This window comes from Ranitomeya variabilis, chromosome 1 (assembly GCF_051348905.1).
Source record: "Ranitomeya variabilis isolate aRanVar5 chromosome 1, aRanVar5.hap1, whole genome shotgun sequence".
NCBI lineage: Eukaryota > Metazoa > Chordata > Amphibia > Anura > Dendrobatidae > Ranitomeya > Ranitomeya variabilis.
The window spans coordinates 807,876,922-807,892,788 of NC_135232.1; the positions used below are offsets into that span (position 1 = coordinate 807,876,922).

A 15,867-nucleotide genomic window follows, 5' to 3' on the forward strand; every position below is an offset into this window, starting at 1 on the left:
TCCTTCCCTATCTCTTGTCTGCAACAGACTGTCTAACTCCTCTTCCAGACCATGATGTAAATTGAGGGAAGCTCCCCTAAAACAGGGTTTAGAGCTCTCCCTTCTAGCCTGGAGTCAGAATGTGTTGAATGTGAGATTACCTGCCAAAAGGATCCCTTCTGTCTCCAGGCATGGCATTACACTCCCTGAGAGGAAGGCAGCACCTCTGTGGTACCCGAACTCCTGGGGTGCCACACAGCATTGTAGCTGAGTGGCTTTAAACTGCCAGTAATCATTAGACGGGATTTGCTCTGTATTTTCACATTGAGATTTTGATTCTAGCACAGTGAATACATGTATGGCTCTAACATACTAGCTCTTCTATGAGCTGTTATTAATATGTTGCCATTAGATAACTTATATGTTAATTCTGTAACTCTGAGTGATGTGAGAATCAATATAGGTTCCAACACAGCTTTGTATTGGTATTCTCAGTGTATTTTAGCCAACCTTTTTGAAACCAATATTCACATGTATGTATAATAAAGTTACTATAATTGATATCACTTTATATTTGCTTCTCGCTGCTCTCTTTATTTTACTAATCTCTGGGTTAGATTTCTTGTGGATAATTCTCCACGATATACTGCGACTGTGAGATTATTCGTTTTGGTGTTTGCGTTGGCAATATGTCCCCCCTGCACCTTTCTCTACTGTACCCCATGCACTGCACTGAGCAGTGGAGACCGGCTCCCGCTACCGCTATCCTGCAAGTTTATCTCAGCTGCTCTTGTTTCATCAATCTCTTGCTGCAGTAATGACCCAAATCAAAGTGCTAAGAACTCTGCTGTGAAGTGGATGTTATTTGTATTCTATCAAGTATTTGTGTGGGACAGGCTATCTACTAGTGTCTCAGTGATTAGCACTCTAGCCTTGTAGCCCTGGGGTCCTCCCGGGTTAAAATCCCACCAAGGATAATATCTGTAAGGAGTCTGTATGTTCTTCCCGTCCGTGTTTGTGTGGGTTTCCTCTGGGTTCTCTGGTTTCCTCCAACACTCCAAAAACAGTTTAGATTGTGAGCCCCAATGGGGACAGTGATGATAATGTATGTAAAGTGCTGTGGAATGTGATGGTGCTATACAGGCAAATCATAAGAAATATCTATATATATAATTGTCTAAGGGGTACTTCCGTCTTTCTGTCCGCAACTTCCGTAACGGAAATCCCGCGTCGCTGATTGGTCTCGCTAGCTGCCTGTCATGGCTGCCGTGACCAATCAGAGATGGGCACAGTCCGATTAGTCTCTCCCTACTCCCCTGCAGTCAGTGCCCGGCACCCGCTCCATACTCCCCTCCAGTCACCGCTCACACAGGGTTAATGCCAGCGGTAACGGACCGTGTTATGCCGCGGGTAACGCACTCCGTTATCGCTGCTATCAACCCTGTGTGTCCACAACTTTTTACTATTGATGCTGCCTATGCAAAAAACAAAAAACCTGCTATTCTCACCCTCCGTAGTCCGCCGAGGCGCGTGCGGCTGCCGCCATCTTCCGTTCTCAGATATGCATTGCGAAATTACCCAGAAGACTTAGCGAGACCGCTAAGTCATGTGGGTAATTTCGCAATGCATCCTAGGAACGGAAGATGGCGGCAGCCACACGCACATCTCCAGAGCTTCGCTGGATCCCGGCGGGTGAGTATATAACTATTTTTTATTTTAATTATTTTTTAAACAGGGATATGGTGCACACACTGCTGTATACTACGTAGGCTGTGTTATATACCGCGTGGCTGCTATATACTACCTGGCCAGTGTTAGATACTATGTGGGCTGTGTTTTGTACTGCATGGGCTGTGCTATATATTACGTGGCCTGTGTTACATACTGCGTGGCTGCTATATACTATCTGGGCTGCGTTATATAGTACGTGGGCTGTGTTATATACTGTTTGGCCTGTGTTATATACTACGTCGCCTGTGTTATATACTGTGTGGCTGCTATATACTGCTTGGGCTGTGTTATATAGTACGTGGGCTGTGTTATGTACTGCGTGGGCTGTGTTATATAGTACGTGGGCTGTGTTATATACTGCGTGGGCTGTGTTATATACTGCGTCGCCTGTGTTATATACTGCGTGGCTGCTATATACTACGTGGGCTGTGTTATATAGTACGTGGGCTGTGTTATATACTGTTTGGCCTGTGTTATATACTACATCGCCTGTGTTATATACTGTGTGGCTGCTATATAGTACGTGGGCTGTGTTATATACTGCGTGGGCTGTGTTATATACTGCGTGGCTGCTATATACTACGTGGGCTGTGTTAAATAGTACGTGGGCTGTGTTATATACTGTTTGGCCTGTGTTATATACTGTGTGGCCACTGTTATATATTGCGTGGCCTGTATTAACGCATCAGGCATTCTACAATATGTATGTATGTATGTATGTATATAGCAGCTCCATAGTATATAGCACATGCCACGTACTATTTGTCTGCTATATACTACATGGCTCCTATATACTACATGGCCTGTGCTACATACTATGTGGCTGCCATATACATACATACATATTCTAGAATACCCGATGCGTTAGAATTGGGCCACCATCTAGTTATAATATAAATATCATGTCATTTGCATGGTTTAGTAAACATTGTAATACCACAGCCAAACACCAGGTGGTGACTATGACTAAAATACTGTATTGATAGCTGCTACAAGCCTTGTTTTAGGGGCAGGATATGTAGATTCAAGGATTTCATGCCCAGCCTTGCAAGTATAATGACAGGATTCCTGTGTGCTTCCTTCAGTGCTGAGATTGTATTGTCAGTGACAGAATTTTGCTCACAGAACAAAGGAAGGTCTGGTAAGTACAGCACCTTAGTTGTTTGTAACTCCTCTGTCTGCCTAAGAACTTTGACATGTGCATCAGCGCTGCACTCATTGTGTTTACCAGACAATTGTTTGCCCACTAGTGATACATTTCTACTTAAAATTGCTAATACTAAATAGCTAGTCCTTGATGTATCTCGTCGATCAATGCATGTGTAGAAGTGTCTTCTATGTAACTTTAAGGTCAAAGATTCGCACTTTTTAACTGATTAGCTGAGTTGATCTTGACTTGTATTCTGACTTGTGTGAATCTGATTCTGGGAGAGGTAAATGGAGAGGCCTCGCCCATTCTGTTGATAAGTATTGTTCTGAACTGTGGCCAATGTAATACTGGAATTCTACTGTGAGATGTAGTTTAACATGGGGTGTAACTAACTCAAAGTATGTAACTTCAACAATCTATTAACATTCCCTAAATTCTCATTCCTGTGCAAGTACTGAGACATCAAGGGTCTCCTGAGACGCATTAGTGCAAATGTGCTGTGCGGAAACACATATGGACGAAGTTTTGGAATACCTACACATTATAGCTACAGGAGCTTTTATGACTTAACATTCCAAATTCTTAGATAATAATGTGCAGTTTGCCCCATCCCCTTTGTAGCCAAAACAGCTTCCACTCTTCTGAGAAGGCTTTCTACAAGATTTTGGAGTGTGTCTATGGGATTTTTTTCCCATTTATCCAGAAGAGCATTTATGACGTCAGATACTGAAGACACACAGGGCCTGGCTCACAATCTCCATTCTAGTTCATCCTAATGGGGTTCAATGGGGTTAAGGTCAGAGTTCTGTGTGGGTCCATCAAGTTCTTCCACACCGTACTCACCTAAGAATGCCTTCTCTATGGACCATGGTTTGTGCACTGGGGCATCATCATGCTGGAACAAAATAGGACCTTCCCCAAACTGTTTTTACAAAGTTGGGAGAATACAATTGTCCAAAATGTCTTGTTATGTTGACGCAATAAGCTTTCCCTTCACTAGAACAAGGGAGCTTAAGCTAACCCTGGTAAAACTTCTCGTAACAATGTCCTTCCTCGACCAAACTTTACAGATGGCTCAATAGAGTCAGGCAGGTAATGTTCTCCTGGGATTCACTGGACCCAGATTTGTCCATCATACTGTCAGATAGAGAAGCATGATTTGTCATCCACCAGAACACATTTCCACTGCTCCAGAATAGAGGAGAGGTGTACTTTATCCAATGCCAGGCATTGTGCTTGGTGATATAATGCTTTCATGAAGCTGTTTTGCCTCGGTTATTGAATCATCAAAGTGTTGGTGACATTTATACACTAAGTAACCCTACTCTCCAACTTTCTGTGGTCTGACAAGAGGTATAGTCAGGAATTCAGTAAGGCGGAGGGTGGCAAAACTCATCTGAGTGGGCCCCTTACTTTGGTAGCCATGTTTACAAAGACAATGCACACCCTAATCGCGGTGGTTTAAGGGGAAACTCAGCAGATGATAATGTTGTTACTGAAAAAAAATCTCTATACAAAAACAAGACTGATACCATCACCATGCAGTGATCATATAGTGATAGGTATCAGTTCTGTAGAAAATAAAAGATTTCCCCTGCTCCTAGCATTGTGATGGTATGTTCATCCAGCTCTCCTATGAAGCGCACATAATACATCACCCAGCTTTGCGCATAGACTTTCCCCTGCTCCTAGCATTGTGATGGTATGTTCATCCAGCTCTCCTACATGAAGCGCACATAATACATCACCCAGCTTTGCGCATAGACTTTCCCCTGCTCCTAGCATTGTGATGGTATGCCTTTCAGCTAACCCCCAACTTACTGTGTGATATTTATGACCTTGTTTACTTAGTCTTGATTGTATGCATCTGGTCGACCCTTAATTCTCTGACCAAGATGAGCAGAGACCACTCCTCTCTGCTCCACACCTGACCGCACTTAGTTTTCCATATATTGCATAGCACAAGTCCGCAGGACTTTAGTCTGCCGTGTGATTTCTAGAAGTGTGTTCTAAAAGTGTGGATTACATTAGAATTAAAACCTGAATTGAACCTGAAGGGAACTGAAGGTAACTGGCCAGTCACTGTAAACAATGTTTCTGTTTGTTGTCACTTTTACCCCTATAATCTTTCACTTTCTGCAACCTCCCCCAATCCCCACACCAAGTAAGGAACTGTTCATCTCCTCTTCAATCCTCCCCATCCATCTCACCTCCTCCTCAGAACTGTTCCTTAACATACAATCCTCTGTCTCAAAGCACAGGCAGCCCCCTCACGCTCTCTCCTGCTCCCACCTGCTAACACTATCTCTGCTCCTTCTCACTGCTGGTGATATCTCTCCAAATCCTGGTCCTCCTCACCATATTCCCACAGTCATTTCTACCTCCCATCCACGCTCCATCACAAACTTCCGTAACCTCTCTAACCTTATACCCATTCGCCCAGCCCCCGCTTCCCCAGTCCCACTAACAGGAGCTCTGTGGAACGCTCGCTCTGTCTGTAACAAGCTTTCCTACATCCATGATCTTTTTGTTACTACCAAACTTTCCTTCCTCGCCATCACCGAAACCTGGCTCACCCCTTCTGACACGGCCTCCCCTGCTGCACTCTCTTACGGTGGCTTCCACCTTTCTCACACACCCCGCCCCAGCAGCAAGCATGGTGGAGGAGTTGGTTTTCTCCTGTCAGATAACTGCTCCTTCACCACAATCCCACTGCCACCCTCTGTTACCCTCCCTTCCTTTGAGGTGCACTCTGTGCGCATCTACTCCCCCTCCAACCTCCAACTGGCTGTCATTTACCGCCCCCCAGGGCCAGCCACCACCTTCTTTGACCACTTCACCACCTGGCTACTTCATTTCCTTTCTGCGGACATCCCCACTATCATCATGGGCGATTTCAACATACCCATTGACACTTCCCTCTCAGCTGCCACTAAACTTCTATCTCTCTCTTCCTCCTTCGGCCTCACTCAATGGTCTTCTGCAGCCACTCACAAAGATGGTCACACACTGGACCTCATCTTCACCCGCCTCTGCTCCCTATCTAACCTCTCTAACTCGCCTCTTCCTCTCTCTGACCACAACCTTCTCACATTCTCATCTCTCTCCACTCCATGTCTAGAGTCCCCACCCCACAAACTTTCACACCCTCGCAGAAATCTTAAACATCTTGACCTACATTCATTCTCTGAATCCCTCCTCCCTCTCACAGACATAATTTCCATACACAATGCGGATGACGCTGCCGCTCTATATAACACCACAATAGCTGTAGCTTTGGAATCTGCTGCCCCACTTACACATACCAAAGCTCGCAAAATCAACAGACAGCCCTGGCACACCAGCCTGACCAAAGAACTGAGGCGAGCTTCCAGGGCTGCTGAGCGCAGATGGAAAAGATCCCACTCCAACGACCACTTAATCACATTCAAACAGTCCCTCACTACTTTCAAGACCGCACTCGCCACAGCTAAACAAACCTACTTCTCATCTCTCATATCCTCCCTATCTCACAACCCTAAACAGTTATTCAACACCTTCAATTCTCTCCTCCGTCCCCCAGCACCTCCTCCCTCCTCACTTATCTCTGCTGAAGACTTTGCCTCATTCTTCAAGCAGAAGATTGATAACATCAGAGACAGTTTTGGTCAACAAGCCCCAGAGCCCTTCCTCCCAACTTCCCTACCCTCCACCTCCAAAACCAACTACTCCACCATTACAGAAGATCAACTCGCCACTCTACTCTCAAGATCGCATCTCACCACCTGTGCACTTGACCCGCTCCCAACCCACCTCATCCCAAACCTCACCACAATCTTCATCCCAACCCTAACCCATCTCTTCAACCTATCACTAACAAATGGTGTTTTCCCCTCAAGCTTTAAACATGCCTCCATCACACCTATCCTCAAAAAGCCCTCTCTTGACCCATCCTCTGTATCTAGCTATCGCCCTATATCACTTCTCCCCTATGCCTCAAAACTACTGGAACAACACGTCTACCTTGAACTGTCCTCCCATCTCTCTTCTTGCTCCCTCTTTGACCGCTTACAATCTGGCTTCCGGCCACACCATTCCACTGAAACTGCCCTAACTAAGGTCACCACTGACCTTTTAACCGCCAAGAGCAAGCGACACTACTCTGTTCTCCTCCTCCTCGACCTGTCGGCTGCCTTTGACACAGTGGACCATTCCCTATTATTACAGACCCTCTCATCCCTTGGCATCACAGACTTGGCCCTATCCTGGATCTCATCATACCTAACAGACCGGACATTCAGCGTCTCCCACTCACACACCACCTCCTCACCTCGCCCCCTATCTGTCGGAGTCCCACAAGGTTCAGTCCTTGGGCCCCTGCTCTTCTCCATTTACACCTTTGGCCTGGGACAGCTCATAGAATCTCATGGCTTTCAGTATCACCTCTATGCTGATGACACACAGATCTACATCTCTGGACCAGATATCACCTCCCTACTAACCAGAATCCCTCAATGTCTGTCCACTATTTCATCCTTCTTCTCCGCTAAATTTCTGAAACTTAACATGGACAAAACAGAATTCATCATCTTTCCCCCATCTCACGTGACCCCCCCAACGAACCTATCCATTACAGTAAATGGCTGCCCACTCTCCCCAGTCCCACAAGCTCGCTGCCTCGGGGTTATCCTTGACGCTGATCTCTCCTTCAAACCACACATCCAAGCCCTTTCCACTTCCTGCCGACTTCAACTCAAAAATATTGCACGAATCCGTTCATTCCTCAACCAAGAATCTGCAAAAACCCTAGTCCATGCCCTCATCATCTCTCGTCTTGACTACTGCAACCTCCTGCTCTGTGGCCTCCCCTCAAACACTCTCGCACCCCTCCAATCTATTCTAAACTCTGCTGCCCGACTAATCCACCTGTCCCCCCGCTATTCTCCGGCCTCTCCCCTCTGTCAATCCCTTCACTGGCTCCCCATTGCCCAGAGACTCCAGTACAAAACCCTAACCATGACGTACAAAGCCATCCACAACCTGTCTCCTCCTTACATCTGTGACCTCATCTCCCTGTACTTTCCTACACGCAACCTCCGATCCTCACAAGATCTCCTTCTCTACTCCCCTCTTATCTCCTCTTCCCACAATCGTATACAAGATTTCTCTCGCGTATCACCCCTACTCTGGAACCCTCTACCACAACACATCAGACTCTCGCCCACCATCGAAACCTTCAAAAAGAATCTGAAGACCCACCTCTTCCGACAAGCCTACAACCTGCAGTAACCACCGATCAACCAACCGCTGCACGATCAGCTCTATCCTCACCTACTGTATTCTCACCCATCCCTTGTAGATTGTGAGCCCTCGCGGGCAGGGTCCTCACTCCTCCTGTACCAGTTATGACTTGTATTGTTCAAGATTATTGTACTTGTTTTTATTATGTATACCCCTCCTCACTTGTAAAGCGCCATGGAATAAATGGCGCTATAACAATAAATAATAATAATAATAATAATTACAGTTCAGTTATAGTTAGTGCCTTAAAGCTGGCATTCTTACTGATAGAGCTATTTACCTTTTCCGTGTTTTCCATTGGGCACAGACCGCGATGACGACTTCTCTCAGTCTGTAGAGATTACAACAAAGACAAATCTCTCATTTCACATTTCCAGCACCATTTCCATCTTTTCCCAACTTACACAAACCCCTCATCCTTCTGACACCCCAATGCTGAGCCGCTGTATGTAACTATTACTGGACCCTGTCTGTGGTACAAAAACAGTGCTCCCCGTTGTTCCCAACAATAATTTCCACCACTGTGACTTTTACAAAATAAAATGTCTCCTTTGTGCCCTCTAGACAATAAAATTAGTACCCTAGAAAGTAATAGTGACTACCGTTGCCCCCATAAAAAGTAATAATGCCTCCTAAATTCTCATTTGATAGTTATTACAATACATTGAATGCCCCTATAAACGGAATGTCTCTTATGTGCCCACTTAATATTTAATATGATGTCCTGAGAGTCCCTAAAAAATAATAATGCCCTTTGAGTTCTCTATGCCCGAGTGCTGCACAAAAGTAACAATGCCTCGTGACGTGAGTCATATACTGTGATAACGTCCAAAGTTCCTGCACATATAGTTATAGAGATGAGCAGAGATTTGAATTCACCAAACCGAATGGGAAATTCCATTTGCAGCCAATTTATTCACTGAAAATTGAATATCTCTTTTTGTGCTCTGGGGTATGGAGAGCTGAACATAAGATGTAGAAAAAAAACAACAAAGCAAATAGCTCACTTCTGCTGCTCCCTGTCCCACGTATGTTCCTCGGCACATCTTATTGCGTCAGGCGCTGAATACCCAGGAATCTTCATGCTAGGCCTGCACTTCTGGCCGCAAAGATGCCTAGGACTTCATTGTGTATGTCTGGGCCTACTTGTGTATTTGATTATTGTTTTTGATGGTATACATTTAAATAAAAAATCAGTCTAAAAATGGCGCCTGCGCAATAGCAGTTTTTGGTGATCCTTTATGCAGAAATTAAAAAAGGCGACTTACTTATGTATATTAGTGTACAAAGTGCTAAAGCATGCAGTCTCATATCACCTCCAGGGATAAGCATACTTACAAACCCATACGCAATGCTACTGCATCTGATATATTTAGGAGCAACTTACTATGTACATATAGTGATACTAAACACTAAGTCTGATAGCCTTCAAAAACAACAGGTCATTATTTATTTATGTAGCCTATATGATGGAGGTTTCTGTATTAGTATAGTTCATGTATACTTTTTGGACAATTCAATTGCAATATTCAAGTTGCTATTGTTAAGTTATGTCATATGAAGCTGTTTGATCTAGGACTGTAGTGTGGGTTTAAATTGGCGCAAATACATTTCATAAAGGTCACAGAAAATTATTCAATCAATGAGAACAAGCTCCTTTTGTTCCCTTAGATCTTGGTGTATTTCAAGTGCAGTTTTTAGTGTTTCTCCATCAGAATCCTTTGTTTTTGATCGATTTTTCTGTGTATTCTTCAATATATACGAGAAAGAGGTGGAGAGAAGACACAGAGAAATGTTGTATGGTCAAGGTATTTTATATAGTTTTGTGTGTTGATCCTGAGCAAAAGAAAAACAAAAACTGCTTTGAGGTTGCCTATTGCCTTTCTATTAGGGGTTTCTTCGGAAATAAATCAAAATAAAATCAGAATTTAAACCAGATATTCCAAGTTAAGTATAGTGGATCTGTAATTTTATTGCCCCCAAAAAAGAAAAAAAAACAAAAACAAAGTTTTTCCAAAGTTTCCTCATGGCTGCATATTATGAAGTATTCATATTAGTCTCAAGTCTTTTGATTTTTGTTCTTCCAGTGAGTCATGATATAATAGTATCATTAGTTGAGTATTCGACCAAATGGTCTTTCCTAGTTTCTTTGCCTAATAATTAAAGTTATTTTGATACGGTGCAGCGATGACTGGAAAAAGAGAGGGTTTATTCATGGCTATAACTATAGTACTTTTTTGTGTTACATGCTGTTATGTTGTGATATATTTATCTGTAATGGCCAGCAATTATATACAGACAACCCATAATCCAAAGTTAAAGGGTTTGGAAATAGCATGTCTAAGGATTACCGCTGTATGAATGCTGTTTTCTTCCAATGTCAATTTTAGCCTTTCATTCTCCCAACTAGCAAATACTGCACACTGGAAGGAGTGGCTGAGCTAGTAACGCTTGGTAGAAATTGTCTTTCAGCACAATCTGCCACATTACATGATAGATTTATGCCTGACACATTTATATATTTCGCACACTATAATCTTATAAGAGGCAACAGGTGCAACAACATGATGTCAAGCTACATTATGGCTTTAAGGGTTTGTGCCAAGTTTTGAAGTTAACCCCTATCATAGGAAAGGAGATAACTTCATGATTGCTGGAAGTTTTGAGTACTGGGAGCCCCGATGAACCCAAATAAAGGGCTCTGAAGATGTGAATGGACCTGAGGTCGAGTATGTGCACCTCCACTCCATCTATTCTCTATGGGACTGCTGGAAAAAGCCAAATAGAGCACTCAGCTATCTCTGGCAATTGCATAGAGAATATATGGAGTGGAGGTGCGCATGAATAATCTTTATTTTTCAACATCTCATTCTCTGGAATGTTGGAGATCTTATCGTTCAAACCCCAGTCTTAAAAGGAACCAATTTGTAGGCAGCATAAATCAGTATAGGTTAGAAGATGTCATTCAGGTATGTTTCACTGTGAAACGCTTCGGCATTTCAGAGACAGACATACTTTAAATGCCGCCAGGGACCGAGCGGCTTGGACACAAGTAGGGCAGGTGGGTCCTCTGCAGCTTCTCCCTACCCACTCCCCTTGACTGACAGGTCTCTCCCAGCATGCAAATATAGGGAGAGACTTGTCAGTAATTGGCAGCACCTGGGGACAATCCTGTCAACAACCTTATCTCCCAAATGGCTTGGACCCCAGTGACTTCTTAAGTGTGAGTCAGACATGCATGGCTGAAATCATACAGCAATGTCTGATACTTGTCCCATGTATTACTGTTAGGTTCTCTTTAAAGGGAACCTGTCACCACGTTTTTGGAAGATGGGATAAAAATAGCGTTAAATAGGGGCAGAGGTGGGCGTTACATTAGAGTGTTTGTTATGCGTTTATTACCCACCTAAGTTGCCGAAATACCTTTGCAAAGTCTCCGTTTTCGCCTGTCAATCAGGCTGGTCTGGTCAGATGGGCGTGGTGTCTTCCCCCAGATCTTGTTTAGTTTTCCGTTGGTGGCGTAGTGGTGTGCGCATGCCCAAGGTCCCGAATCCTCTGCCAGGGGATTTTAAAGAGCGCGGTGTCCGTTATTGCATTGGTGATCGGTGGGCGCGGCCATCTTCCTTTGGCCGCGCGTGCGCAGAAGCGGCGCTCTGCTTGCCGCGGCGCTCTGCTGGCCGCGGCTTCAGGAAAATGGCCGCCGCGATATCCATCTGCGCACGCGCGGCATCCCGCGGCCATTTTCCTGATGCCGCGGCCAGCAGAGCGCCGCTTCTGCGCACGCGCGGCCAAAGGAAGATGGCCGCGCCCACCGATCACCAATGCAATAACGGACACCGCGCTCTTTGAAATCCCCTGGCAGAGGATTCGGGACCTTGGGCATGCGCACACCACTACGCCACCAACGGAAAACTACGCAAAATCTGGGGGAAGACAACGCCCATCTGACCAGACTAGCCTGATTGACAGGCGAAAACGGAGACTTTGCAAAGGTATTTCGGCAACTTAAGTGGGTAATAAACGCATAACAAACACACTAATGTAACGCCCACCTCTGCCCCTATTTAACGCTATTTTTATCCCATCTTCCAAAAACATGGTGACAGGTTCCCTTTAACTTCAAAACTATGCCCAATCCCTTTCATTTTTATCGTTTAAAATTTTATGTAGTAATAACATTTTTTTCTTTATTTTCAGGACTGAATATGTTATATTAATACTCTGTCATGGATCCCATATTATGCATACATATCTTCGTCTTTTGATGGGAAACATCTCTATCTATAATTAACTCCATCGGAATATAACAGAATTATCATTTAAGGATTTTCTATTTAATAAGTGCCCATAAGTGACAGTAGCCATGCTTAAACAAATATTAGCCGATATGTACATTGATCCAGAACTTCTGGCGGAACTTAGTGAAGAACAGAAACAGATCTTGTTCTTTAAGATGAGGGAAGAACAAGTAAGACGGTGGAAAGAGAGGGAAGCAAAATGTGAACAGAATGAAAAGTTACAAAAAAGTCACAAGCCAAGAAAAGGTAAGAGCTAAAATAGATACAATGTTAACAATGTATAATCCATCGTTCTTTTTAATCAAGGTTGGTCATGATTATGACTATTATTATAACTATTATTACATGATTGCACCACGAACATCACATATGACCTTCTGTTTCGAGATGCTCTGACCCAGAGTTTAAGTTAAAATTTTCACTTACTGTCAGGACAGTAGTGGCAGTTACAAAGGATAACACCCACGGCATTAAAACTCTCACCAAATTCACATTTTAATAGAGAATCTTCCAACATTAGGAAATCACTACATTGGTTGTAAGGCTCCATATGTTCGAAAAAATTATTTGCTCAAGGTTTTTGAGTATTTTTGTAGCTCTTTTTAAGATATAAAATACATATGAAATATTATATTCATTTTTTTGTCCACAGTAATAAGTTACCGTTCCTTTCATAGATTGATAATCTTTAAGTTTAGCATGTAATCCATCAAAGCAGCTATCATCTTCACAAAATAGTTGCTAAAAACAAAAATGTCCTATTTGTTTCTGGAAGTGACTCATAAAGGGCCGATTATGACCGAAAAACAGGAAGTCAGTTAAAAGTAAATACTGTGTATTTAGCAAAGGGTAGTTCAAAGGTATTTACAGGAATAATTACTGTAGCTAGAATGACAGTCAATGTAGTATGTAATAGATCTGGTACATGCTACGTGGTCATTTGAATGAAAAATCCCATTTTAAATATATTTCATAATCTTTTGCATGTTTGTCACACTTAAATGTTTCAGATCACCAAACAAATTTAAATATTAGACAAAGATAACACAAGAAAACACACGCAGTTTTTATATGAAGGTCTTTATTATTAAGGGAAAAAGAAATCCAAACCTACAGGGCCCTGTGTGAAAAAGTGATTGCCCCCTAATAACCTAATAACTGATTGGGCCACCCTTAACAGCAACAACTGCAATCAAGTGTTTGCGATAACTGGTAGCGAGTCTTTTACAACGTTCTAGAGGAATTTTGGCAAACTTATGTTTGTACAATGTTGGAATTTAGCCACATTGGAGGGTTTCTGAGCATGAACTGCCTTTTTAAGGTCCCTTTAAAGGGAGTCACATAAGAATACATGGAGTGGAGGTGAGCATGGTCAACACCACTCCATTCACACTGAGCTCTTCAGATCCCAGTTCTCATGATCTGTGGGGGTCTCAGCAGTTGAAGTCCAATCAATTGGAAAGTTTTCCTCTTGCCCATGGATAAGGGATAACTTCCAAATTCGAGAATACCCCTTAAAAGTCAAAAAGTAGTGTGTAATCCATATAATAATAAGAAGGATATAGACTTTTATTACTTTGAGATATATTTGACATCCCAATAAGGAAGGTGCATCACATGCTGAATTGTTTGTGAAAGTGCATTGCTGGAAGCCTTGTGAAAAAGTTATTTTGAGAAACAGTAACTGGTTTAACCAGAAATGTAAATTGAGGTAGAGAATAATAGTATTTGGAAAGGAGATACAATTTTAGGGACCTGAATGTCAAATCTAGATGAAAATACCACTGATTTTCAGGGCGGATTTACTCAAATTCTACCATAAATCTACATCAAAATTCTCATTTAACATGTGTTTAACTGCAGATTTGTTTTACATTTGTGGGAGTTCTATCCCATGTGACCCTACCCCAAGATTGTTCTAAGAGTATTTTAATATTCCTCATTTACAGAATTTCAGTGAATATTTACACTATGGATTAGAATATGGGCATTGAATATGACTATGTACTGTATATACCAATTCATTTATGTTATTCATTCTCCACTGTTATGTGAAAAAAACCCAGTATCCATAAATTGAAAAGCCTGTGTAATTGTTCTCATTCACCATATTCAGGATGTAGCATATCCTTTTTAAATTGTTGTTTGTTCAGATATTTACTATTTCCTTCCTATATTTTTCCTATAGTGCATCTTCTCTCTGGTTTCATTGTCTTCAGCTATGTTGGGTTTTGATTCTTCAGTTTCGTACTCTATGCTGAAATGAGTGTGAAATATAAAAATCAATCATTCTCTTAGTGACATATTATATAGGTGAGGAAGATTATTAAAGGGCAATGCTTTTTTAAATGTTTGTGTATAATTAGCTGCTGTAGTGCAGCCGTGTCCACGCTGTGCAGTGATGAGGCAGTGACCCAGCAAAGTTCAAAGACAAATGTGTTTCATGTCCAAACTCACACAGTGCACAGCACACGGTATCCTCCGGATCATACCCAGGAAACACGACAGTCCATAAGTGTGTTCGGTTGTGGGGTGCCAGGAGTTCCCTTTGCTTAGCTCTGTGTTCCCTCACACAGGCTGAGCTTTTGCAGAGACGTCTGCTCTGCTTGCTGCAAACTCCACACGACACACCTAACCCTCTGCTGCAGGGATTTTTACCAAAGAACCTGTGGCCGTGGGCCACTTGGAAAACCCGGGCCGGAGGGGAGGAAATGGACTGCCCCACTACCCTCCTGTAGTCCATTTCAAAAATAAAAGCCCAGGTAAGTTTTCCTTAATCTGCCTTGGACAAATAGCTTGCCCAAAACCAACACTCACTTTTTTTTGCATTGCAATCACAGCTATGCCTGTGACTGCAATGCACTCCCATGGCCTCAATATGCTTGTGTGCACATCCTGTGGGACACATAGCGACCATCGCCTATGACCCCAATCACTGCCTCACACTGCACACCTTTATGCTGGCAAATAATTCTACCAGTTTACAATAAAGCTGCACCTTAAAGATTAGTGTGCATAAAAAATTCCATAAATAGCCTTTACAAGTAAAAAGAATTCTGATAATATCTTCTGATAAGAATTTCCAAATTCCTTATGACCAAACCTGTCTTGATACTAGGATAATTCAAGCTACTGTAGCTTCAGCTGTGGTTTACCGCTCAGTTTAGTACATATTTATGTCCTTTTCATATTATGAATCTCCGATGGGTGTACTGTCTTATAGGTCAGGCAGTGCTCTATGGGAAGAAGGTATGCAATTTAGCTCAGCTCCATTGCTGCTGCAATGTGGGTAACATTGTTTTTCTTGGAACTGGCAATAGAACCAAGTTCGACATCCTTGTCTTTTACAGGCTTTGTGTCTTTTTTGTTATTGTAACCTGAGGTCAGCAGGTCTTGAACAAAGATTCAAGCTATGTAGAGCATGCAGGA

General features: G+C 42.8%; 1 protein-coding gene across 1 annotated transcript in view; it reads left to right on the forward strand.

The window, feature by feature from the left end:
- Window positions 1-2,754: 2,754 nt before the first annotated feature.
- SH2D4A (SH2 domain containing 4A) overlaps window positions 2,755-15,867 on the forward strand; it is a 94,496-nt gene continuing 81,383 nt past the window's right edge. The window contains exons 1-2 of the mRNA XM_077274216.1: window positions 2,755-2,851; window positions 12,338-12,684. Coding sequence (XP_077130331.1) covers window positions 12,504-12,684 — 181 coding nt within the window. The 5' untranslated portion in view covers window positions 2,755-2,851; window positions 12,338-12,503. The remainder of the gene's footprint in view (window positions 2,852-12,337; window positions 12,685-15,867) is intronic.